The sequence below is a fragment of the Magallana gigas genome, chromosome 7, assembly GCF_963853765.1.
Source record: "Magallana gigas chromosome 7, xbMagGiga1.1, whole genome shotgun sequence".
Lineage (NCBI taxonomy): Eukaryota > Metazoa > Mollusca > Bivalvia > Ostreida > Ostreidae > Magallana > Magallana gigas.
The window spans coordinates 4,880,782-4,907,445 of NC_088859.1; the positions used below are offsets into that span (position 1 = coordinate 4,880,782).

At 33.3% G+C, this 26,664-nt stretch overlaps 2 protein-coding genes across 2 annotated transcripts; one reads left to right on the forward strand and one right to left on the reverse strand.

Annotated features, from left to right (window-relative positions):
- Window positions 1-834: 834 nt before the first annotated feature.
- On the reverse strand, window positions 835-25,851 carry LOC105326160 (thimet oligopeptidase). Its single transcript, XM_066067156.1, has 17 exons — window positions 25,551-25,851; window positions 23,918-24,057; window positions 23,341-23,456; window positions 21,493-21,624; window positions 10,167-10,204; window positions 9,154-9,266; window positions 7,943-7,997; window positions 7,368-7,532; window positions 7,012-7,173; window positions 6,493-6,558; window positions 6,207-6,311; window positions 5,856-5,963; window positions 5,473-5,546; window positions 4,774-5,005; window positions 4,014-4,145; window positions 3,588-3,704; window positions 835-1,156 (listed from the first exon to the last, which is right to left on the reverse strand). Exons 1-17 carry the CDS (start codon window positions 25,806-25,808, stop codon window positions 1,067-1,069), a joined length of 2,103 nt encoding a protein of 700 aa, XP_065923228.1. The 5' UTR covers window positions 25,809-25,851; the 3' UTR covers window positions 835-1,066.
- On the forward strand, window positions 12,980-20,225 carry LOC117684857 (uncharacterized). Its single transcript, XM_034458625.2, has 2 exons — window positions 12,980-13,115; window positions 17,918-20,225. Exons 1-2 carry the CDS (start codon window positions 13,093-13,095, stop codon window positions 19,935-19,937), a joined length of 2,043 nt encoding a protein of 680 aa, XP_034314516.2. The 5' UTR covers window positions 12,980-13,092; the 3' UTR covers window positions 19,938-20,225.
- Window positions 25,852-26,664: the final 813 nt, after the last annotated feature.

A 26,664-nucleotide genomic window follows, 5' to 3' on the forward strand; every position in this document is an offset into this window, starting at 1 on the left:
GTTCAAATCTTCTTGCCATCAATCTTAATTAAAAATTAATGTGTAAATTAAGAATATTGGCCCAGTATATACACACACAAAATGAAAATGAATGACGGGTGTAAAGTGAATTCAAATACAACCTGCTTTCATTAATAATATCTAATGTACAACTTGTTTATCACAAAAATGTAAATCAAGAGAGAATTCAAAATGTGACCATTGTGACATCTCAGATGGAGATATTTTAAAAACATCTTACTGTGATAATGTCATGTGTGGTATAATTTTAAAGCTGCTTTAAATTTCATTATTACATAGAAACATGTAATTGATTTTATGTTGAAACATATCCAAAAGTACTTTTTATAATCCAACCATTTTTTATTTAGATTTTAAGATATAATCAAAATGGAAATCTGAGATACAATGAAACACAATTGTCAAGAGATTATAAACTTAGAACAATTTTTTTAAACTGTTTAAGTAGGGATATGAATATCATATTAGAATTTTCAAAATCGACTATGTTTAAAAATACATCAGACCGTTTGACAGATATCTATAAAATGCTTTTGCTTTGTTATATTCATAATAATGCTGCAGGTTTTCCCAATACCTGGGATGTCTGACATTTGTAAATGATGTTAAAGTGAAATGAATTAAACATAAACTGCTCTTTATTATTAATCAAGAAATGAATAAAGATTAAAAATATTGATTTAAATAAGATATTTTATTTGCTGCTTTTATCTTGAAACACTGAAGATTATCCAGCATGAGCTATCTGATATTTTTTTAATATTTTTGGTAAAAACATCATTGTCTTAAGTAAAACATACCAATAAAACAAAGTTTCAATGAGTTTTTTTTATCAAGTATTCAGCAGAATAGAACGATATATTTTTCGAAAATTCATAAAATGACACTCTATCCACTCTCGCAATTCAACAGCAACAGAAGTTTTAGCACATTCCTTTGCCTTCATGTTCATAAATGTGTTCCTGCAGATAGATAATGTCTTTATCAAGTTTTCCCCTCAATACAGAAGATGATCAGGAGTTAAGTCTCTGGTAGTCCTTGTAAATTATGCATTCGGGTTAAGTCCCTTACTGATGAGGAAAGCTTCTGGGGTAGGGTCACGACCCAGGAAGTTACGTAACATATCCGCGGCATCCTGTAAAATACAACATAGGCTTTAATTATGTCCCTCGGATATAAAAAAAAATTAAAATTAAAAAAAATCTTTTGACTGCATCTTAATCTGTCTGATTCCTTGCATAAAATAAGGATATTACTTTCATTGGTGTATCATATTTTTCTCTACAAAGAAAAACACACAGACGTATTATACCTTACTATTGACACACAGACAGACAATGTGATATCATACTATTGACACACAGACAGACAATGTCATATCTTACTATTGACACACAGACAGACAATGTCATATAATACTATTGACACACAACAGACAATGCCATATCTTACTATTGATACACAGACAGACAATGTCATATAATACTATTGACACACAGACAGACAATGCCATATCTTACTATTGACACACAGACAGACAATGTGATATCTTACTATTGACACACAGACATACAATGTCATATCTTACTATTGACACACAGACAAACAATGTCATATAATACTATTGACACACAGACAGACAATGCCATATCTTACTATTGACACACAGACAGACAATGTGATATCTTACTATTGACACACAGACATACAATGTCATATCTTACTATTGACACACAGACAGACAATGCCATATCTTACTATTGACACACAGACAGACAATGTGATATCTTACTACTGACACACAGACAGACAATGTGATATCTTACTATTGACACACACACAATGTCATATCTTACTATTTACACACGACAGACAATGCCATATCTTACTATTGACACACAGGCAGACAATGCCATATCTTACTATTGACACACAGGCAGACAATGCCATATCTTACTATTGACACACAGACAGACAATGTCATATCTTACTATTGACACACAGACAGACAATGTCATATAATACTATTGACACACAGACAGACAATGTGATATAATACTATTGACACACACAGACAATGTGATATCTTACTACTGACACACAGACAATGTGATATCTTACTATTGACACACAGACAGACAATGTCATATCTTACTATTGACACACAGACAGACAATGTCATATCTTACTATTGACACACAACAGACAATGCCATATCTTACTATTGACACACAGACAGACAATGTGATATCTTACTACTGACACACAGACAATGTGATATCTTACAATTGACACACACACAATGTCATATCTTACTATTTACACACGACAGACAATGCCATATCTTACTATTGACACACAGGCAGACAATGTCATATCTTACTATTGACACACAGACATACAATGTCATATCTTACTATTGACACACAGACATACAATGTCATATCTTACTATTGACACACAGACATACAATGTCATATCTTACTATTGACACACAGACAATGTGATATCTTACTATTGACACACAGACATACAATGTCATATCTTACTATTGACACACAGACAGACAATGCCATATAATACTATTGACATACAGACAGACAATGTGATATCTTACTATTGACACACACACAATGTCATATCTTACTATTTACACACGACAGACAATGTCATATCTTACTATTGACATACACACAAACAATGTAATATCTTACTATTGACACACAGACAATGTGATATCTTACTATTGACACACAGACATACAATGTCATATCTTACTATTGACACACAGACAGACAATGTGATATCTTACTATTGACACACAGACAGACAATGTCATATAATACTATTGACACACAGACATACAATGTCATATCTTACTACTGACACACAGACAATGTGATATCTTACTATTGACACACAGACATACAATGTCATATCTTACTATTGACACACAGACAGACAATGTGATATCTTACTATTGACACACAGACATACAATGCCATATCTTACTATTTACACACGACAGACAATGTCATATCTTACTATTGACACACAGACAGACAATGTGATATCTTACTATTGACACACAGACATACAATGTCATATCTTACTATTGACACACAGACAGACAATGTGATATCTTACTATTGACACACAGACATACAATGCCATATCTTACTATTTACACACGACAGACAATGTCATATCTTACTATTGACACACAGACAGACAATGTGATATCTTACTATTGACACACAGACATACAATGTCATATCTTACTATTTACACACGACAGACAATGTCATATCTTACTATTGACATACAGACAGACAATGTGATATCTTACTTTTGACACACAGACAGACAATGTGATATCTTACTATTGACACACAGACATACAATGTCATATCTTACTACTGACACACAGACAATGTGATATCTTACTATTGACACACACACAATGTCATATCTTACTATTTACACACGACAGACAATGCCATATCTTACTATTGACACACAGACAGACAATGTCATATCTTACTATTGACACATATATATCTTACTATTGATCCCCCGGGCTGCAGTATACATCTCCTGTAGTCCCCACCGACCTTTGGACTCATGATGCCCTCCTTCTTAAAGCGAGTGTAAAACATGTCCATACAGAAAACTTCACTCCACTGAAAGACAGACAGAAAACTAACTTCAGAACACATGAAAATACAAACTCATAGGCAGAAAGTGTCTCTTCCATACACATTGTTACAAGTAACTCATTACCCCTTGTTTACTTTATGTTTAACATGCATGGACAATTTCGCTAAACAAAATCAAAAATATTGTTTTCTTTCTTAATCTATATTTATGTCTTCTCTGATATTTTTCATCTATTAATTCTTTATCATGATCATATTGTAACTATTCCTACATACACTTTGTTTACACACATCACTACCTACATTAACATACATACACACATCTCTACCTACCATGTACCCATAGTACTGGGCGTCGTACCCTCCCGCCAGGTGCCCGAATGAGGCAGACATGTTGGTGCCCTCTGTGGACGGGAATCCCAGGTACTCCTGTGAGATCTCCGAGAACAGTTTGGCTGTGTCCACCTGTAACACAAAAACAGCAGTAACTTTACTATTCCACTCAACAGCAATAGAACAGAAACTCAAAAATATTATAATTCATCAAAGATTAATAAAAACAGCTTCTTTGAGAAACATTCATAATTGTAAACCTCATTGGCCTGAAACATGCTAATAATAAAGCAATGTATGTACACAAGGATGAAACTGACATATTCAGATGGTTAACATACATATCCCAATTATGGCACAGAATTCATTGACAAATACATATAGTGACAACTTTGAATTGTTGGCCTGAAACAGTAAGGAGTTTAAAAAAGATAAATCATTTCAATTAAGCAATTCTTTAAACTTCTTTTAAATGTTTCTTGTTTAAATTTTATTCTCAAAATGTTCAAGTACTGTACTTTTATCAATATTCATGGACATTAATTTTTGTGAATTAAAAGCAAATCACACTTTGAAGGTAACTGTGCTCATAGACAATGATCCTATCAATACAATGTATCATTAGAAAATGCACTTTGATATATATTAAAGTTCCTGGATCATTTCAAAAAAGAAACCCACAAACATTTGTCTTCATTAAAAATTAATGAACCTCCAGTGGGTGATTATAGAAAAAACATCTACAGGAGCAGTGTCTGACCTTTTTCTGTGTGTGGATGGTCTGGTCAAACATTCCCAGCAGGATCTGTCGCAGGTTAAACATGCCAGCGTTAGCGATCCGGCTTTTGATCAGTTTGTCCAGCAGGTGGTCGGGGATTGCCTCCCCTGTTTTGTAGTGTTTGGACATTCTCTGTAGAGGTTCCTTCTCCCAGCACCAGTTCTCCAACATCTGGGACGGGGCCTCCACAAAATCTCTCTCCACACTGGTTCCACTGCAACAAAGAATTCATTTTATGTGACATGATTTAAATGGTCAAAATAGCAGCACCCAAAAACAAAACATTATGTACTTTTGCCATATTCACTCGTCAAAAAAGAACTCCTTAAAATCTATATTGCTTGAAGCGTAATGCTATACTTAAGTTTAGATATTTTATAAACATAATGAAAGGAGAAGAACTCGTTAGTTGTAAAATCTTTTTTCTGATCCTTTTGAGTAATCAATAAAATATGTTTAAAACAAACTAAATGAAAAAATGGTTTAAAATATTTTTGTATTCACTCTCCATAAAAGGAAAGCTTTTAAAATATCTACATGTATCTTGCTTAAAATAGCATCCTAAACTTTATTTTTTATATCTTATAAATTAAAGAAAAATTTAGATTTAGATATTTTACAACTGGTTTTTATAAAGGTAAAAAAGAATCCCTGAGAAATTTTACAACAATTTCAATATACCTGAACAGAGCAAATTCGGATTGAGCACAGATCTGATGCATCACATGACCAAACTCATGGAAGTAGGTCTCCACCTGTAAACAAACATGTCTGATACAGGAACCAATATCCTTGAAAAGCAGGAATTTTATAGGAAGAGTTTTTTGGATTCTATTTTACATTTTGACTTTTTCTTGCTAAATTTATGTGTCTCATTATAAACTGCGCAATCTCTGGTACACACATTCATTAATATAGTGAGTTAATTTCCAGCCATGTGGATGAAAAAACTATGATGATGAAATGCATGGACATAATTTATAGTTCATATAGCTATTTGTAGTATTTGAATACATTCATTTAGCTAAACAATGTTAACGATATAAATATACAGTAATGTCTACCTCATCGTGTGTAAGCAGGGCTGGTTTATCCTCTGTTGGTTTGGTGAAGTTCGCGACCATGGCAGCCACAGTTATCTGTCTCTTCCCATCTGGCTGTATACACCCCGGCTGTAAATTAAAGGAAGATATTCATATATATCTGCTTCAGTCCACTGTCTTTGCTGTATCATACAATTGTTGATTTTGTAAAGGAACCTTAGAATTATCAATGTTGCATATACAGCAAATTTGGTTTAACTTCAAACTTTAATTAATTTACGTGAGTTAAAAATGTTCACATTAATTTTATGAGAAAATGTTGATGAAATAAGTGTATTCTTGAACTGACTGAGTTAAGATTTATTTATGTACCTGCAGTCCAAAGCAAGCAGCATGTCCATATTTTCCTTCTCGGGGATACAGGTCCAGATAAAAATAGCCCAGGAGATTGGACGATTCCCTGTCCACTACACTGTACTACAACAGAGGACAATTAGTCAACACCATCATCAGTATCACTCTATTCTTATAAATGTCTAAAATGTCCACAAACTCCAAATTCAAATAATAAAACGGGTCAAAAATTCGCTGTTCCTTAGAGACTTTATACAAATTTCAAAGATGTCCTCTCTCCAGTGACTGGAGCAGAGAAACTTACCAACGTGACCTCAGGATGCCAAACTTCCACATCTTTGACTTGTGTAAACTTGAGATCCAGCAACTCCTAAAATTAAAAGCATAGATGTTTAAATTTCTCATTAGTCATATACAACGTCTGACATTTGACATAATAGCAATTTTAACGCTGTTTCTCCAGGTACATATAACGCCTGATTTTTTACCTAATTTTACCTGTTAGATATAACAGATAACATTTGACCTGGAATTACCTGTTTGATATAACATCTGACTTTGACCTGGTTTAATCTGCTAAATATAACACCTGACTTTTGATCTGGTAGATGCAACATTTGACTTTGACCTTGATTTATCTGGTAGATGTAACACTTGACTTTGACCTGGTTATACCTGTTAGATATAACATTTGACTTTGACCTTGATTTATCTGGTAGATATAACACCTGATTTTGACCTAGTTATACCTGTTAGATATAGCACCTGACTTGGACCTGGTTTTACCTGGTAGATGTTACACCTGACTTTGACCTGATTTTACCTGGTAGATATCCAGCAGCCCTGTGGTCACCACTTCCATGGGGAAGTACTCCTTCAGAAGATTAGAATCCACGGCGTACTGTCGTTCTTCTGTCATAGTCATATAGTAACGGAGGTCCCAGTAGTGGATCTTTCCGTCATACTCGTATCCATATTTATCACACTAAACAACAAATGTACAACAAACATATTACAGTAATTTATGATAAGATAAGCAATTCTAAAAAATAATTAAAGACCAGCCAGTTTAATTAAATGCATTTTTGTTTAGTACTGAAAATTGGACTCTAGAAACGTTTAGAAATTATTGTTTGCACGTTATCCTCACACCTTACAATGGACACAGACAGGACCTACCTCCTCCTTCTTATACTCCAGGTAAACTTTGACTTCCTGTTCCTGTAGGGGGCGGAGTTTCTGGGCCAGGTCAACAAGGAAAGTCCTCACCTTCTCAGGGTCTTTGGCCATCCTCATGTCTAGAACAAACGCAGCGTGGGTTGGAAACCCCAAGATGTCTGCTTTCTGAAATCAAGAAATGGTTTTAATTGGTAAATGTTTGTACAGGTTCTAAGAGGAATAGTTGTACAGGTTCTGAAGAGGAATAGTTGTACAAGGTCTGATGGGAAATAATTGTACAGGTTATGAAGGACAATAGTTGTACAGGTTCTGAAGGGGAATAATTGTACAGGTTCTGAAGGGGAATAGTTGTACAGGTTCTGAAGGGGAATAATTGTACAGGTTCTGAAGGGGAATATTTGTACAGGTTCTGAAGGAGAATAGTTGTACAGGTTCTGAAGGGGAATGGTTGTACAGGTTCTGAAGAAATTTACATTCTTAATCTTGAATAAGACATAATTTTGTCCATTTTCTCATACTGGTGAATATAAATGAAGAGCAATTATTTTTAAAAATAGGTAGATAAGATATTATACCTGGCTTCTTAGTTCAACCAATTCTTCTAAAATGGCTGTATTTGGCTTCAAACATCTGAAAGTGAACACATTTGTTCATCGTATTTACCTATACATAACAAAAGACCAATGAGCCTTATTGATCATTTGAGTATATTACTTGTAGATTCCTAATTTAATGTAAGGAATTAATTTCTAAATAAAATCAACAGAAATACCCCCGCGGATCATAAATCTCACTACTATTTTTTTGAGTGTTGTGAATTTATGAAATTATAATGTAAGTTTGGCAATCTCAATGTTATTATCTTGCAGTCTGATACAAAATGACAGAATCACCAAATTATTAAATAATAAGTATTTAGTATGTAGATAAGGTTCTGAAGGAGAATAGTTGTACAGGTTCTGATGAGGAATAGTTGTACAAGTTCCGAAGGGGAATAATTGTACAGGCTCTGAAGGGGAATAGTTGTACAGGTTCTGAAGGGGACCAATGAGCCTTATTGATCATTTGAGTATATTACTTGTAGATTCCTAATTTAATGTAAGAAATTAATTTCTGAATAAAATCAACAGAAATACCCCCGCGGATCATAAATCTCACAACTATTTTTCTGAGGGTTGTGAATTTATGAAATTATAATTTAAGTTTGGCAATCTCAATGTTATTATCTTGCAGTCTGATACAAAATGAGAGAATCACCAAATTATTAAATAATAAATATTTAGTTCGTAGATAAGGGATGCACAGATGACACTATAATGATAAAAATATACTGTCTGTGCATTTTCAAGATGTTGGTATTAAGCAGAAAAATAAGTTGTCTTCAAGGTGGCATATATGAACAGCATAAAAGACATAAAAGTAATAATGAAAAAGGAGCAAGAAAATTGAATAATGGGCCCATTGTCCAATACATGTACTTATGAATAAGGTTTCTTGTAATTGTTGGGTTTTCTAGTGTTACAGCTAGTTTTTCTTCCAACTCTATTTTCAGGTTTTTTAATGCATTTTTTTTCATAATCTTTTTCCAATACAAAAACATAGTGGTCCTCCATTTCATACAGAACAAGCTTGAAAACCCTTCAACTATGAATTCTTTACACTATTAATTTGACCGTAAAAATATAACATTTACCATGATGTATTTTTTCTGATAAGCTAGCTATCTTCACATTCTCATAAACCATCTATGAAAGCATTTTACTGTTTAAGTATATGAAAGTTCTACCGCGAGTTGAATGCAGTCTCCAGTTTTTTCCTGGTTTCTGGATTCCTGGCCTTCTTCATGCATGGGAAGTAATGAGGATACTTCAATGAGACCTTTAGTTTACCATCCTCATTCTAGAACACAAAAGATCATGATATTTATAAACTTTTTTAAGGAATATATTGGTGTTTCAAATGATATTCATAATGACAATTTCTGGTATACAGGGCTGAACATCAATGATGGAAAGTATGAATTGGCCACATATCTCAACCAAAACTCTAATAAACTGTATCCCCTCTATATGAACTTTTCCATACTATATAAATTATTTAATAAATAGAGCTGTGTGGAAGATATTTTCAATAAATAAAAGCAAAATGAAAGATTTCACATAATTTTCAATTCCTTTCTACTACATAAGAATTCTGTAATTTGTGCAAAGAGAATATTTAGGTCTGTTGCCTTTCAAATCTAACCTTGAACCATCAAAATCATGATGATCAATTCAACTAACTTCAATATTTATAGATGGAGACCTCTGCATTATCTTTCTCTCACCAGGAAATAATGTTTGATGAACGGTGCTTAAGAATATAACCAAAATACCACAAAAAGTTTAATACTCAATAAAGTAAACTCTTTCTTGTGTGGAATCTTGTACAAGGATATTTTTCAATCTGAGTTCTAATAAGAAAGATTCATATTAAACTTATGCTGTCCAAAGTTAGTCCTATTTGTACATAGGTTTCGGCGAAATCTTCATCTTAAAAAATTGATTGAACCTTTAATTTTATTTTTATCTCTCTCAATTTGATTTTGCTATTAATTTACAACTAAAATACTGCAATTTGTTTTAATTCTGTTGTCCTCCCTCATTTGTTATTTTGAAGGTGGCATTTAAAATGAAGAATTAACTTTGGACAGCCTTTGATATCAGAACAGACAAACAAAAGCCTTCGGTCCAATGACCTTTGAACTGTTAAAGTAATGATAAACTTTTAAACATTTATAATGTACACCAGGTTTCTTACTTTCTCTAAAGATTTCAGGAAATCTTCTGGAACTCCAGCTAAAAGAAAAAAAAATGTCTTTATTCATATATAATTTACATATTTTAGTTTTTTTGCCTGTGATAACACTATGTATCAATTTTGCATTATAGTTCAATAAATTCATATGACGTAAAGTTGAAATGCAAGCAGGGTTTGCTTATCTATATTCAAATGTTTTATCGCATAATAGCTGAAAATTATATCAATCAAATCCGTTTGGGCTTTATTGGATTTGACCATGCCCCAACCGAAATGATCACCTCATAACACTCAAAGAATGATTCCTTAGATAAAATTTTGCATTTAATATGTTTTCACAAGTTAATAATGCTAATCATTCATACCATTCAGTGATTCTATATTCTATTTATTACTTCAGACCAATATATATTAGGACTGTAACAGTTTATATTTCATAGAGCATATTGGATAAAATGTGATCATCGCTGACTTCTTTAGACCCTTGTGTCTATAATGGTCCAACATTTAAACAACTGTTCATAACTTGTAAAGCTGTACTCCAGTAATAAATAGGCACCATCACACTGGCATATAAACCCTTTGATATCATAACACCCTCATTACACACTTAAAACTCATTACCGACATATCCAATGTAAAGTACCCTACGTTGTCTTAGATTTTGTGAAATAATTCTTTGTTTTATGTGCATTTTCTGTTTACGGTATATATAATGCATAGACTATCAAATTAATGCTACATTTCTCCTGCCTCGGAAGAAGTCCGCAAAATTGGATAATTTTATTGCAGCCGATTACAACAGTGATGTAAGATATACGTCCACACAAGTGAGACCTTTAAAGCAAAATACTTTGAATTATTACAAGGTTTGCGGATTATATAGAGGTGATATGGAGAGATGCAATTATAGAAAATATATGGTGGATATTATTACAAATTTTGAATCACATTCAGTCTAAATTCTGTCTGAAAGATACATTAGACAACTTGATTTTTTTCAACTTGAAGAAGATGGGTAAATAAGGCATGTAAAATGCCAATATGAGGAATGATTATGTAGATACTGCAAAATTAAAATATAGAACTAGATGCTGTCATTAGACAGTAATACCCGCACCAAGTGTTTGCCCCTAAATAAAACACTGTTTGTTTTGTACCAGTTTAATTCAAAATGAAGGCCACATGCAAGTTCCGGTAGTACACTTAAAAATTATAATTTTCATAACTGAAGGATGAGATCCCCTCCCATATGATAATACACATGAGCAGCACTTTATGTGCAATTTGGGGTTGAACGGTTTGCATGTGAACTTTAAGTTAATCAATAATCTTAACATTTAAGAGTTGTAAGTTGTAAGAGGAGTTCTGGGAACCATACTTTTTTTTCAAAAAAAAAAACGTCATTTTTTGTTGCCCACTGATCCCCTTAATAAAAAAAAATGCTGGAACCTGATCACACTTCAATATTACACCCCCAATCATATTCTAAAAGATCATTTGACTACTGACAAAAAAAAAATGACGTTTTTGAAATCAGTTTTTTTTTGTAAAAAAAAAAAAAAAAGTCAATTTCAGCCATTAAATGACCCCCAGGACAAAATTGAAATTTCCGAAACCTTATTGCGCATCTATAGGATACCCTAAAACATATTCCAAGAGATGATTTGTCTTCTGTTGAAAATTTAGGAGGAGTTCGAGGAAGAAGGTTTTTTGTGAAAAAAACGTCATTTTTACCAATTATTTGACCCCCAGGACTAACAGAGAATTTTTGAAACCTTTTTACAAAACAACCTTTTTACAAAACAACATGACTCCCTAAATCAAACTCCAAGAGTTCAGTTTGCTGGTTTATAAGATGCAAGAGCAGTTTGAGAAAGTAAAACGTGAGATATGGACGGACGGACGGACGGACGGAACAGGGTAACAACAATATACCCGAACTTTCTTTAGAAAGTGCGGGTATAAAAATCTGATTTTATTTTTTAAATAATAAAAATTGTATATTTAACGTAACGTCGGTTTGTAACCCTTTAATATCTTAAATACTTGTAATAGGTTGATTTAAACTGGCGTATTCGTGTAAAAACCTCCAAATAGTGTCATTTTTATAACTTCGATGCCTTTTCTTTTATAGAGTGGGTCTGAGCTTTATATTTTTGTAATAGTCTAAATGCGGTTTAATGGGTTTTAAACCGATTTCAATCAACAAAAATGTGGAAAGATGACCCACTCTACTTTAAAACTGTCATTTTGTAGCCAAACAATTAAACGTTTTAGAAAAATAATACAAGTCCGTAAAATCGTGGCCAACGTGTCATATATAGCATTTAAACAACGCACTTCGTTGTGAATGAAATGGCTTAGTGGTTAGTGCACCAGATCTTGACATTAGGTAAATTTATAGAACTCGGGTCTTTAGGTTGCGAGTTCGATACCACCAAAACTTAAGAATTTATTTTTTTATATCATTTTTTGAAATATTTCAAACGGAATAAAGTTAGAAATTACCTTTTGTTATTATAACATATCAAAAATAATTAATTGAAAAAAAATGTTAAATTTGAAATCGTATTGAACAACTAAGCCAAATGGGGAGTTGCACCATCTTATTCCCCCATCTTTTTTAAACAAGGTCATCATAAAATACTGTAATATGTTCATGATTTTGTTGTGATACATGAGAAACAATTATGCCTGATAAACAGAGTTCATATAGAATCTGGGTCAATCTGGAGAGAAATTGTATTTAGAAATACCAGGGAAACAGGAAATAAATATCTGAAATGCAAATATTAACAAACATAATTAAAGAAAAAAGGATTTGTAAATATGGCGTTGTAGTTTTTTCTTACGGAAATGATGCAACTCATCTCTATAAAAGCCATCATTTCCTAATTACAAAATTGAATATTGAAGAAGAAAGATGGGTTCCATCTCCTCGGCCGTGTAAGTACATTGTGTTCAGTATTTTTCCTACAGTTCTTTTTCTGTTCTCCTATTGTTGGTATAGTCCCATCTTCCTTTGCTTATCATAATGCCACTTTCTCCCATGGATTTGGTAGTCGGGTGAAATAATGTTATTTTTCATGGTGTGACAATAGGGGCGAGCACAGGAGCCTTTCAAATACTTCATTTTTTATTTTAAAAACACCATCCTGGAGTAAACAACTAGTATCATGGAGCCAAGTGGTAGAATTTTTACTTTATTTGTATTACTATAAATATATAAAAAAAAACCAAGAGGCCAATTGGCCTTAACGGTCACATGAGTAGCATATAACCCATACACAAACTTGTCGAGGAATGTCATATATGCATTTAATTAATTAGGTTTCATTCTGGAGTAGCAAAAATTATAAATTTGTAATGACGACCACCTCCCTGCCTGAAATCTTTCAAAAAGAACTATGAAACCTAATATTTTGGCGAAAAACTTAAAGATCTGGTCTACAAAATCATGAATTCAGTTTTCCTTTGAGCAGTATGGAAGTAAAGAAAATAATTCTTTAACATTATATGCATTAACACCTATACATCCATTTTGGCCCTGCCCTAGAGTCAAAACCCATATTCCAGGGGACATGAAAATTAAATTTTCAGTAGAGGACTTCCTGGTAAACATAATTATAAGTCAGTTTTTAATACAGATGTGTGAGAATAGAGAAGAAAATTTCTAAACATTATATTCATTAACACTATATTGCCATATTGCCCCCCCCCCCCCCACCTCATGTCCTGAATACCTGACCCAGGGGCCAAGAATTTCACAATTTAGGTAGAGGAGTTAGTGGACATCATAACCATTTATTCAGTTTTTTGCCCACATGTGTGGGAGGAAAGGAGAAGATTTTTTAAGATTTAAAACATTTTTACAATATGGCCATTTTGGCCCCACCCTAGAGTCTAAACCCCTAACAAAGGGAGAGGGCGATCTAAGTTATAGAACTTGTGCCCAATCCCAATTGTATTTTGTACAATAAAAATATGTTCAAATCAAAGGGGTCAAGAATTTTACAATTTTGGTTGAGGGCTTAATGGACATTATAACCAGGCATTTAGTTTTTAATATATATGGAAGTATAGAAGAGGATTTTCTAAGATTTAATACATTTTTACTGTATGCCAATATTAGCCCCACCCTAGAGCCTGAACCCCTGACCCAGGGGTCATGAATTTCACAATTTTGGTAGAGGGCCTCATGGACATCATAATCTTGTATTTAGTTTTTAACAAATGTATATAGGAGTAGAGAAGAAGATTTTCTAAGATTTAATACATTTTTACTATATGGCCATATTGGCCCCTAGAGCCTGAACCCCTGACCCAGGGGTCATAAATTTCACAATTTTGGTAGAGGGCCTCATGGACATCATAATCATGCATTTAGTTTTTAACAAATATATATGGGAGTAGAGAAGAAGATTTTTTAAGATTAAATACGTTTTAACTATATGGCCATATTGGCCCCACCCTAGAGCCTGAACTCCTGACCCAGGGGTCATGAATTTCACAATTTTGGTCGAGGGCTTCATGGACATTTTAATAATGCATTTAGTTTTTAACAAATATATATGGGAGTAGAGAAGATTTTGTACAATTTATTACATTTTTACTATATGGCCATATTGGCCACACCCTATAAATAGAACCCCTGACCCAGGGGCCATAAATTTCACAATTTTTGGTAGAGGGCTTCATGGACATCATAACTATGCAACAAGATTTTTTCCTTAGATGTGTGGGAGTAGAGAAGAAGATTTTTGAAAATTTGGCTTTTTTTGGCACATTTGCCCCCAAATGTGGTGCCCCTGGCGTGGTAGAGCTATGAATTTCACAATTTACATTCCTCTTACCATAGAGATGCCTCACACAAAAAATGGTAACAATCAGTCTTGTAGTTTTTAAGAAGACTTTAAAAATGTAAATTGTTAACGCATGACGCACGTCGCACAACGACGAACGAAAATGGATAGCAATAGGTAATAAAGAACTGCGAACGCTACCGCCTGTTTCCCGCCTACATCTTACATCCAAATATTTCGGAATTTCTGTCAGATATTCAAAAACTAAGTTTTCTACTAAAAAGTATAATCAAATCCTAATCAATTTATATCAAAATAAGATTTGTCATCAAATTAATGATCTTTAAACAAAAGTTTTGCTAATGCTGGGTCTTAAAAAAATTTCATTGAAATCGGTCTCTATGAGTGAGGAAAATATTTTTAGCGGCCAATATGTGCATAAAAACTTAATAATAACATATTTACGATATATATTAAAGTAAAATTTCATTTAATTCATATCTGTTAATTATTTTTCGAAAATTTACAAAGCAAAATTCTTTTTTTGGAATGTATTTCGTAGACATATGCCCCCCCCCCCCCCCCCCCCCCCCCCCCCCCGGTGAAACAACAAACCCTTTGGTAAAAATATGCTAAATAACAATAGTTAAATCCCCTCAAAAGGAAGTTTTGTTTTACGGGGGGGGGGGGGGGGGGGGGGGGGATGTTTTTTCCGTTTTCCGTTATTTTCTATTATGAAATGAGCTATTTTAACCCAAAATACAAAGTTATCTCTCTTTGTTTGACCAAATCATTTATATTTAATGAAAATATACGTAAATGTTTACATTATATAAAAAATTAACTTTGATTAGACAACTTTCAAAAAATGACTTTTAGTTAGGCGGCTAGACAATGCTATCGTTCGCAGTCCTTCTACCACCTGATTTTTAATGAGGGTCATCTAAAAAAAATCAAAAGGCCGAAATTTGGCTATATATTTGGAGTACCAGTATTACAAATGTAGATTGGTACAATACATTCATTCTAAAACTAAGAAAAATAACCTTGAGGAAAGCATAATAATTATGTGTGAAAATTATCCAAGTGTACACTTTATACTTTATCTTTTACGCTATTTTTTTTAAAAACTCCTTTTATCATAATGACATTATGAAATCTCACCTACCGAAGAACAAAAAAATCAAACAATAAAATTTTAATATTAAAAATCCCAAATACTGTATAATGGGCATGTTCTGCGGTTGTTTATTTGCTGCGGTACTTTTCGAGTATTTCTAATCCACAAAAATTAAAATTGCAAAATATTCTTAAATTATTTACTGAAATATTCACTAATTCAGTCTAATTGTAATGATTACCTAAATGTCGGTTTCAGGCGGTTTGTATTCTCAAATGTGGGGAGTATGTTACCCAGTAGTCTTACGCGGCAATTACCCCTTATCTACTAGCAATATGATTTCTGGGTGGAACAGTTCTCAAAATTTCCACAAATATATGTTACCAGGGACACCTTTTCTAGTACATGTATATATATCTAAAAATACACACTCAAAAATCTGATTTATTTTTCAGGTTAAAAAATACATGTATTGATCTGCTTGTGCAAATAATGTATTCTTGTTCTTGTATGAATTTCATTTGCGTATCTTATTCAAAAAAGTAATACATGTAGTCTTAAATAATAATTATAAAAATACTTGGTTGTATCTACTGCTATTTTTGTATCCTTAAAATTTTTCAACTAAATAAGAGGCTGAAGATATAGACAATATACTGGGAGTTTTTTTTTCTTATATGACACTCACCTCACAGACAACTGACATTATATTTTTTTCTCATAATAAAAGATATTTACCTTCTACTTGTCACCTATATGTAAATGAGTTTTCCATGCACCGTGTGTTTGTGTCAATATTTAAACATAAATGCATTTATAAACATTTTTAAAGATATAATTGACAGTTTATATTATCCACATTCTTAATTTTAACTTGTATGTTAATCAAATTATAAATGGACACCTTTTAATATGTGTATCATGGCTGTATTTGGAAGGGATTACCCAAAGTATGATGCAACTATGTAAACTTTTGTCCTGTCTATAGCCTTCTGTCACATATCTAAGGCAGTAAATGCATATTGATGGGTGATTTTTGAATATGTTGTATGCTCAAATGTAGAATGAACTATTGGAGGACAAATAGGATCGCAAAATAATTTCACTGATGAGTTTCAAGCAAAACCTCCACACTGTGTGAAAGTTTGAAATAAATCAAAGATACCTTGTGAATTATAAGGTGAAGAGTATATATTTAATATACATAACAGGTGCCTATGCTGTGGTGCTGGGCATAAGTTTTTCTGCTTATAATGTTTCTCCACAACTTACAAAGGATAGGGAAAAGATCTGATGATTTTAATCAAAGGTTGAGTGAACTCAATTTAATAAACATCACACATACAGTCTTAACGGGCAAGATTACATTTTTTTTCAGAATTTACTTTTCTATTTCCAATGTTTACAAAACTTGATTAAGGTACTTCTAATGGTCAGCCAAAATTTCACTGTCAAGCTTGAGCCAATTTACCGGTATGTGTTTGTAACAGTTGTATGACATGTAAACAAAATCTTGAGATAGACTTTGTTTACAAAACAGTGAATAGGGTGATCTGGTTCTTGCTTTTAACTTTAAATTTGGCTGACCATTGGAAACGTCTTAATTTGGCATTCATTGGAAGAGTAAATTTAGTAAAAATTTGAAAGAAAAAAAAATCTGTGACCATGCCCCTTTAAATTCCGAAAAGGTCAGCCATTTCTTGGCATAGGACAACTGTAAGCAAATAAACTTTGCTATTTTTATAAAGTCAAACATATTTCTTAACTATCCTTCTTTTTCCAAATTATCACTTTGATATAATAATATCTGTTATATCCCTTGTTAGGTTTGAGGGATTGGAACACATGTCAGAGTCAGTGTTTATGGTACTGTGTGAGATATTGGGAACATCACAACTCGTGGCCATCAGGAGAGAGACATGGGACATAACAGAGATGGTGGAGAGACGAGTGACACCTAATGATGGGGTCATTCAGATGTTGAGTGGAAGTATGAGGGAAGGGTTCAGACTGATAGGATCAGATGCGGACTATATGTTCTGGCCAAACAACCACCGAGTGATCGTGGACATGTCTCAGTCTGAGTATTACAACACAGCCAATACAACCTTGATTCTTGCTGACAGTTCTGAGAGTCCACCAGGATTCACTCTAATTCAGTTACTGACACCAACAACAAACAGAGACATTCCATCAGCATGTGTCATAATGAATGACAGAGTATATATCTCTAGTTCTATATACAGACAGTTAACTTGTTCAGCATTTATTCCTAATTCTACTGAACATGGACCCTGTGGTTATGCTGTTAAAGCAGGACTAGAATATGACTCTGCCTACTGTTTTGTTTGTGACTTTTGGCCTCCATCTGCCTCCTCGTGGATAGACAGATGTCACTCATGGCCTGATCCTGAAGTTGTTGATGACATTGTCAGAAATGGATGTCACTTTGTAGCAATAGGACACCCATTAGGACCCCATGAAAAGGAAGAATGGAGATTTTCATTTTCTCAGGCAGAGTATAAATGTGTGTATGCAATGAACCACAGTCAGTTTTTGACTTATGGATTGTTAAAAAATTTTCTTAAAGAAGTTATAAATCAACAATCAGAAGAAACCAATACACTGTTGTGTTCCTATCACATGAAGACAACAGTTTTCTGGGCGATTCAACAAAACACACTACCTCACTGGTGTCCACAAAACCTCTTGGCAGGTTTTTGGGTTTGCTTTAAACTCCTCCTTAAATGGGTGTATGAGGGGATCTGTCCTAACTTTTTTATTCCACAGAACAACCTGTTTCTGACAAAAGTCCATGGCTCAGCACAAAACAGATTGTTCTTACAGTTACATGAATTGTACAAGAAAGGTCTGGCCTGTCTGTTACAGAGTTCCTCTATCAGGTCCTACATCATTGATGTCCTGTACAATCCTAGAGCTTTTGTTTGTACAGATGAGAGTTTAATTATGTCTGAAGTTGACTATGATACAGAAATTTTTTCGGAGATAAATGTTCCTGCTAATATAGTCATAAGAGATCTTCAGAGTTTTGTGAAATGTCTATGTACAGTAGAACAGTTGTTGGTAGATTCAACGCAGTTGACACAGTATCAACTTTTTTGTTTACAGAGACGTACAGTCTCTGTCCTTCAGAACACTGCTTTCATATTACACAACATGCACACAAACACAGGTGTCAATAAACAGATGTATATTGCAGACAAAATTTCCTGTCACATGTTAAAATTAGCAGCCAAGTTTGGGTGTATATCTGACATTTTTTATATTGCCATATATTATTATAAGACACTCAGATACTGGGGAGCTTTATCTGTTATAAAGATGACAAAGATCAAGTTAGAACAGCCATATCTGATGTATTATAGACATGTAGACAGAGACAGGTATACTGAGGCTGTAGGGGGACAGTCCTTGTCTACAAAGGTCAGACAGGCAGGAACACTGGATATCAGACTTAAGAACAAAATTTGTTATATCAGTGAACTAATACCAGAACAACAGTCTGCTAGTATAATATTAATCCCAGTGTTTGTAATGTTACACTTCCTGGAGTTCTTGTGTTACAGACACATTGATACAACATTATCACAAGAAGCTCTAGATGAGCTACAGGTCTTAGTCCACCATGATCAGGGTCTGTATGTAGGTGCATATCACAGAAACATCTCCTGGGAGATCCTGGGGATCTGTCAACAGATCACAGGGAACCTCCAGGCTGCTCTATACTCATATCAACAGTCACTTCTCACACAGAATCCACATCACACAATACAAACTGCTACAGAGCAGAGAATTCGAGATGTACTTGGAACATTGATACATTAGTACATCTGAATGTTTTATCAAGTTCAAAATAAGTATACATTCCGATTTATAATAAATGGACATGGGAAGTATGACCTGGTCTATAACAAACTACAAGACAAAGCTATACCACTGATAATGTAGGCATCCTGTGTTGATAGAAACATCATATCAAAGTTGAAACAGTACAAATAATTGGAATATAGTGAATAATGACTTAGTAAACCAACATGGTAATAAATGTTTTGCATAATTTTCTAATTTTGGTTTTAAAAAGAATACAACATATGGTGTTGTATGGTGTTGTATGGTGTTGTATGGTGTTATGAGTGCCATCTAACAGTAAACACAATTTGTTCATGATTTGATCCTAAAATCATAATTTTATTATGCAAAAAAGGATTTTATGCCATGTTTTTGTTAAACTAGCAGTTGGCATTTATTTTACAGGTACGTTGAATAAAAGTTGCATATGTTTCATATACTGTACGTGTACCTATTTACTGGCTAAGACAATACGTTTTTTGTCTCCCAAGGCAGCAACTATTTCCTGAAACTTTTTTGAATTGTGAATTCTACGGCGAACTGTGCGCGCATAATTTACGCACATGTAACATTCCTTGTGTTACCCGTTGCCAAGTGTGTTGCTAACGCTGAGGGTAATAGAACGGATTACCAACTGTGTCTAAACCAATCAGATTTCAGTATTTAACATGAAAGTATAATAATATTTTTTACTGTAATTTTTCAGACGGTTGTACAAAACAGTTACTAGTATACTGTACTTACTGTCAAGGGGGACAACTGATTGCTATTGTTTATTAGTCAGGATATGTTTATTATATTAAAGAAAACTACTAGCAATTAGAGTTTTGTCTTATTTGTTTATACATGATTGTGAAGGTAAATTGTAATACAAGAGAATCATATTTTCAAAGACTAATCTGCTTCTTAAAATGACTGCAATTCAGAGAACCTGGGTTCTCAGTGGAATTCACAATTATTGTTATGATCCAATAAGTTTGACCTTATTGCACCAAAAATGCAAGTTTCTGCCCTATTAGCATTTGTTGCCAGAACGTTTATTTCAACTAAGCAGAATTATTACATCAATTACTGTTTTTGATTATGCACAATGATCAGACTGAATAGAGAGATTACCGAAAAATGAAGCTGCATAAATTTTTTTGTGACCTATTTGCACTTAAAATAAACAATTTCTTTAATATTGAAATAAAAACTTTTTGAATATCAAGAATTTTAAGAAGATTAATTCAGTATTATTTTGACAAAATAAAATATGGGGGTCAGTGATGATAGAGGGCTTCAAAGATAAAACTCTTACAAAATTTGGTTTACAAAAATTTCAGACCTTTACCATAAATTTGCATAGTTTTATGCTAAAAGTCTATCACACTGTCAAGATTTGATTTTGATGTAATTTTTATTTAACTTCAGTGAGTAAGTTAGTTAAAAAGTCTCAAGTCTCGATAAACTATCACTCTCATCTTAATTTTCACTTGTATCTCTCTTACAACAAAAGATGCAGACTCTAAACTAAAGGTATGATCCTTACCAAGCTCTTCTTCTGTGAAGGTAAGAATGGTGTTCTCCTCATTAAGGTTTTTACTGAAGTCAATGGAGAGATCACTCATCCTCTTCTTTATTTCTTTGATCTTCTGCTGTTTGTCAGTGGGCAGATGGAGGCCTATAACAGATATCTAATTTTATGCTTCAAAAATCTTGACCTTTAACATAAATAGTCAACCATTACTTTCCTCCCCCTTATTTTTAAGGTGGAATGGGACACTTCCATTTTGTGACGTATGCCTAACAAAATAAAAAATAAAATCAAGTATATTTTTAAAAATGTTTCCTTTCCCATAACAGCATGGCGCAAAGGATTAGAGTGTTAACTACGAATCTGCAAGTCACAAGTTTGAGTCCCACATGAATATCAACAGGTGTCTCATACCACCTTTAAAAGAAAAATGAAATACAAAAGACCCGTTTTTTGTTGGGGTTTTTTTTACATCTCTTAAATTTGCAAAAATATGGAAAATGTGTTACTTTTTAATTTGCCTCAGTTATTTTTTGCAATTTTAAAGTTTCTTAATTAATATAGCAAACAATACTGGATATTTCTGGGAATTGCAAATTTTGCAAAGTTTTTTTGATCTCGAAACAAGAGGCCCAAGGCCATCACTCACTTAAGCAACAATAGACAAAATAAAATCAGTTTTATGGAGTCATACACAAATATCTGGACAATGTAGTATAACATATCCTGTATTAAAAAAATTCCATTTTTTCCCCTGGATATTCTGTTTATTATTAAGCCCCTTTTGTCATAGGATGATTTTATCACATACTTCGCTTTGCAGTTCTCAAGACGATCTAAATCAAATGGGATATACATCAAACTTGTGAAGCCCAAGAATTGTCTAGAGGCCAAAGTCTAAACAGTTTTAAAGAATCAACAATATGTCAAAAATGCTTGCATGTATGTAAAACCGTACATTGTATCATTTGAATTTTTGTGAATAATTTAAAATGTTTTCCTTTGTAAAATTGGACTACTCAATGTGGCCCCACCCAACTACAGAAATATATGATTTTGACAAATTTGAATCTACAATATCTGAGGTTGCTTTCACTAAAGATAAATCTTTTCTAGGCAAATGCTTTTTTAGAAAAAGATTTTTCAAGATTTTTCTCAAAATATTCCTATGTAGAAATTCGACCCCCCCTCCCCCCCGACTGAAACCCAATCCAACCCCTAGGATTATGATCTTAACAAACTTGAATCTACTCTACCTGAGGATGCCTCCACACAAGTTTCAGCTTTTCTGGCTGGTTTTTTGAGAAGATTTTTGAAAAAATATCAATAAATTTTCAATAATTTTGAATTATCTCCCCTTGAAAGAGGGTGGGTTCCTTCATTTTAATAAACTTGAACCTATTCTCTTAATAATGCTTTGTTCTAAGTTTCCTTGAAATTGGCCCTGTAGTTCTGGAGAAGAAGTAAAAAAATAGAAAAAAAAAGTTTACAGACAGACGGGCAAACAGACGGACAGACAGAAGGACGTAGGAAAAAAAGTGATCTCACTTGAGCTGTCGGCCCTGGTAAGCTTAACAGCAAAAATTAGATTATTGCAAAAATTACTGGATATATGGTATTCAAAGAGTATACAGCACAGTAAGAATTTAGGAGGCAACTAAATTTGAAAAGTCTCAAACTATTTAGAGAAAAGGGAAAAATTGTTTTGCTCACAAATTACACAAATGAGATCGAGAATGCAAATTTTAACATATATAAAAAGTATACATTCTAATCGCCACTGCCTCACATTCAGTGGATATTGACAACTGACATATTTCTGTATACAGTTACAAACCTAGTATTGGTATACATGTACATTACCATTTCTTCTCCCCAGCTTGATCATCCTCTCCACATATCTTTTGGATTCTGTTGAGCCGTCCGTTGAAGATTTTTTTTCAAAGGCAACAAGTGCATCAAACACATCCTGGCGCATGCTGCGTAATGTAAATATTGTCCACATGAAGTTAACAACAGCATTCACTGACTAGATAGTATTTACAGTAATAATAATTCAGCTGTGTACTCTAGAGTAGAATTTAACTTGAGATATGAATTGCCACATATTTCAATCTATTAAAATAAATATTTAAAAAATTCAGACAATTAAACAGCACATTTCATTTAGAAATTCAATAATTTTAGCAGGATTTCATTTGTCATATTAAGAGTTTTCTGTACTTTCAACCAATTTCTAGACCCATTAGGGAGGGAAAGGTTAATTTTTATTTTTTCAAACTTTAAGTTTAACTTATTATTAAAAATAATAAAAATCTCTTGTATAAAAAAAATCTTTATTTTTTGCTAAAGAAAGTTTTATCTTTGCTAATTCCAAACAAACAAAAATGTTATTTTGGCCTGAGAGTGTCCTTCACAATTTTAAACTGTTCTGTATTACCTCATTTCCACATCAAACTCGGAGAGTTTTTTGTCCACTTCTACGCTAGAGTTCCTCAAGTCCTTGTCAGGTGACACATGCTGCATAAAATCGAGGTTGTTTCGCACCACAGCATATTCACAATCATTGTCAGCAAGCGCCTGTAAAGATTTCCGTTTTTTTAATTTACTCATATTTGACAAAAGTTAAAAAATATAAAGTATGTTATATTTATAGTAAATATACTTAATAAAAGTATGGATCGTTTTTCATGGAATATTGTTTACAAAGAATTTTTTAAGGGCAAGCAAGCATCTTTAGACAGACATTTTAAATTACACTACAAGAACAATGTGCACCATTATTTTAAAGATCATCAATGATATTTATGCAAAAATGACAAAGAAATGTAGCTGAAGAAATTTTGATTTTAATTATATTAAAGAGTCACATATTTTCAAAAGAAAAAAGAATTTCTAGATTTGTTGAGGGTTTTACCTCTTTTTGATTATATGACCTCTTTAAATTAACCTTTGACAGTTTACTACAAAGTAACTAGCTGCAATAATGTAGCCCTCTTCAATTTTTATATCTGATATTTTACATCCCCCCGAAAAAACAACAACAAAAAATTGGGAGAGGGCTACATTATTGCAGTTAGTTTACTACCTGACAAAGGAGAGTTCATGGTAAAGCAACGTTAACGGTTGTCCAAATGCCTGGGGCAAGTAAACTAGCATTTCAGGCATGTGAAACTTTAAACTTACTTGTTCGACTTGGCAAGTGAAAATTTTAATGGAAACATTTAATGAAAATTAATTAAAAATATACATGTAAAAGTAAACTTTCACATTACAACTTTGCAAAGGGAATCTTGGAAAGGCCTCAGTTTTGATTTTAGATAAGTTAACTAGTATTATCGCTTAAACAAATTAATATTAAATGTAATTCTACATGCCCTGCTTATTCCAAAAAAAAGTATACCCTCATCGTATAATTATGTTACATTATGTCATTGGGCGGATTGACTATGGCGAGATAGTTTGGAGGTTGAGTTTAAAGGGGCATGGTCACAATTTCGGTCATAAATTATCTTTTAGATTTTAATGTTTCCATTGCTGCCATAAGGCATTTTTAATAGGCAACCAAATTTTGAGTGTCAGTTTTTGAGTTATAAGCAAGTTACAGAACTTACATTTCTTTGCTATGTAAACAAAGCTTTTGTTTACAATTTGAATGTTGAAGTGAAAAATCCAATTTTAGACCTAAATTGAATATGTAAAACATTAACTAATAGGAACTGTTTATTTATGCTTAAAATGAATAACAAAAATAGACAAATCAGCTTTAATATTTTTTTCATTGGTATATTGAACATCGGTAAACAAAAACAAGGTCCGAGCCTTCTTAACATGAAAAAGATTTTCGAGTTCTGCATCTTGCTTTTAACTCAACGACTGACTCTGAAGAGCATTTTTAAAGCATCGTAAGTAATAAAAACAGGGGGGGGGGGAGAATTTGACCAAAATCGCGACCATGCCCGTTCAGAGTAAAGTGTAAACTCGAATTTCCTCGGGCATGATATAAATATTGCTAGTAACAAATCATCAAGTCTTCTTCATCAACTGAATGGGATACAATGGATGCTATTCACCTTGACAACACTGTTGTATGTGACAGATTCCGACGACAGTGCCCCTACAGTGTCGTAAACAGTTTTGGTTTTTGTCATCAGATCATCGGCCGACTTCTTGATAATGTCGGGCGTCAGCTTCCATATCAGTTTGTTGTCTTTGGTTGACGACATGATGTCTGCGAATGGGTTGGTGTAGTGGCGATAATATGCAGATAAAGTGTTAAACGCTGGCTTAAGAAGAGCTCGAGCTCGCAAAAACAATACCGGTTTTCCCATGCAATCGGCAAAGGGATATATTAAGTCTCGATTAGCAAGACGCTTTCTTTTTCTTGAATAAAAACGGTAAATGCAAAAGCTTGTTATTGATCAAGACCCAGCAAAGGGTGGACTTCATTTGTACACTATCGGCGTACACAGACATGTAACGGAGATTCGCTATGGAGGGTAATCGCGTTCACAAAAATCCAGACATGTAAACTTGTAAAACCGAATATGCAATCGTGTTGATGTGTGAGCCTGAGGATGAATATGTGTAATTCTGATCGTGTAACCTATAAAACTCGGGCATAAACACGTGTAAGATTTGACTCAGTTCCTTCGCATGATGCACATTTTGCAACTTTATTGTTTACATTAGCTAATTAAACCTTCAACTTTGCACAATTTCAATCCGTAGTTTCTGCATTTGTAACTTCAGGCTCGGCATTAGCACATCTGATATGATACAAATTGACAAATGTAAATTCTACAAGTTTGTCGAATTTTGACATGACCTTATATGGCAACTGCCTTGCTAATTGCTGCGGGAATAGGCATGCCGGAATTGACGAAAAATAAACATAATATTCAGCTAAGCTGTTGCAATAAGATTTTAATAAACTGCACCTTTTCTAATATAGAAAATACCGGTATTATTTTTAGAAAAAAAATTGAAGTATGATAAAAAAAATCGTTGCCGATGTGACGAATGCGCTAATTTCCGTAATATAATTCTCATGGTATTAAAAAAGGAAATGCCTAATATCTTATTTCTCTAAAAAAAAAAATTGACATGTAATTTAAACTGGAATATAAGTTAATGCGTACTCTTTTCTAGAAATGAGACGGATCAAGAATTTTTCTAAGGGGGTAA

Coding starts and splice junctions, on each gene's coding strand:
- LOC117684857 (XM_034458625.2), top strand. CDS start 13,093: ATGGGTTCCATCTCCTCGGCCGT. Junction 13,116..17,917: donor GGTTCCATCTCCTCGGCCGT/GTAAGTACATTG, acceptor ATCCCTTGTTAG/GTTTGAGGGATTGGAACACA.
- LOC105326160 (XM_066067156.1), bottom strand. CDS start 25,808: ATGGGAAAACCGGTATTGTTTTTGCGAGCTCGAGCTCTTCTTAAGCCA. Junction 10,205..21,492: donor CTTCACAGAAGAAGAGCTTG/GTAAGGATCATA, acceptor TTTTTCTTTTAG/CTGGAGTTCCAGAAGATTTC. Junction 6,559..7,011: donor GGCTGCTGGATATCTACCAG/GTAAAATCAGGT, acceptor TTTTAATTTTAG/GAGTTGCTGGATCTCAAGTT.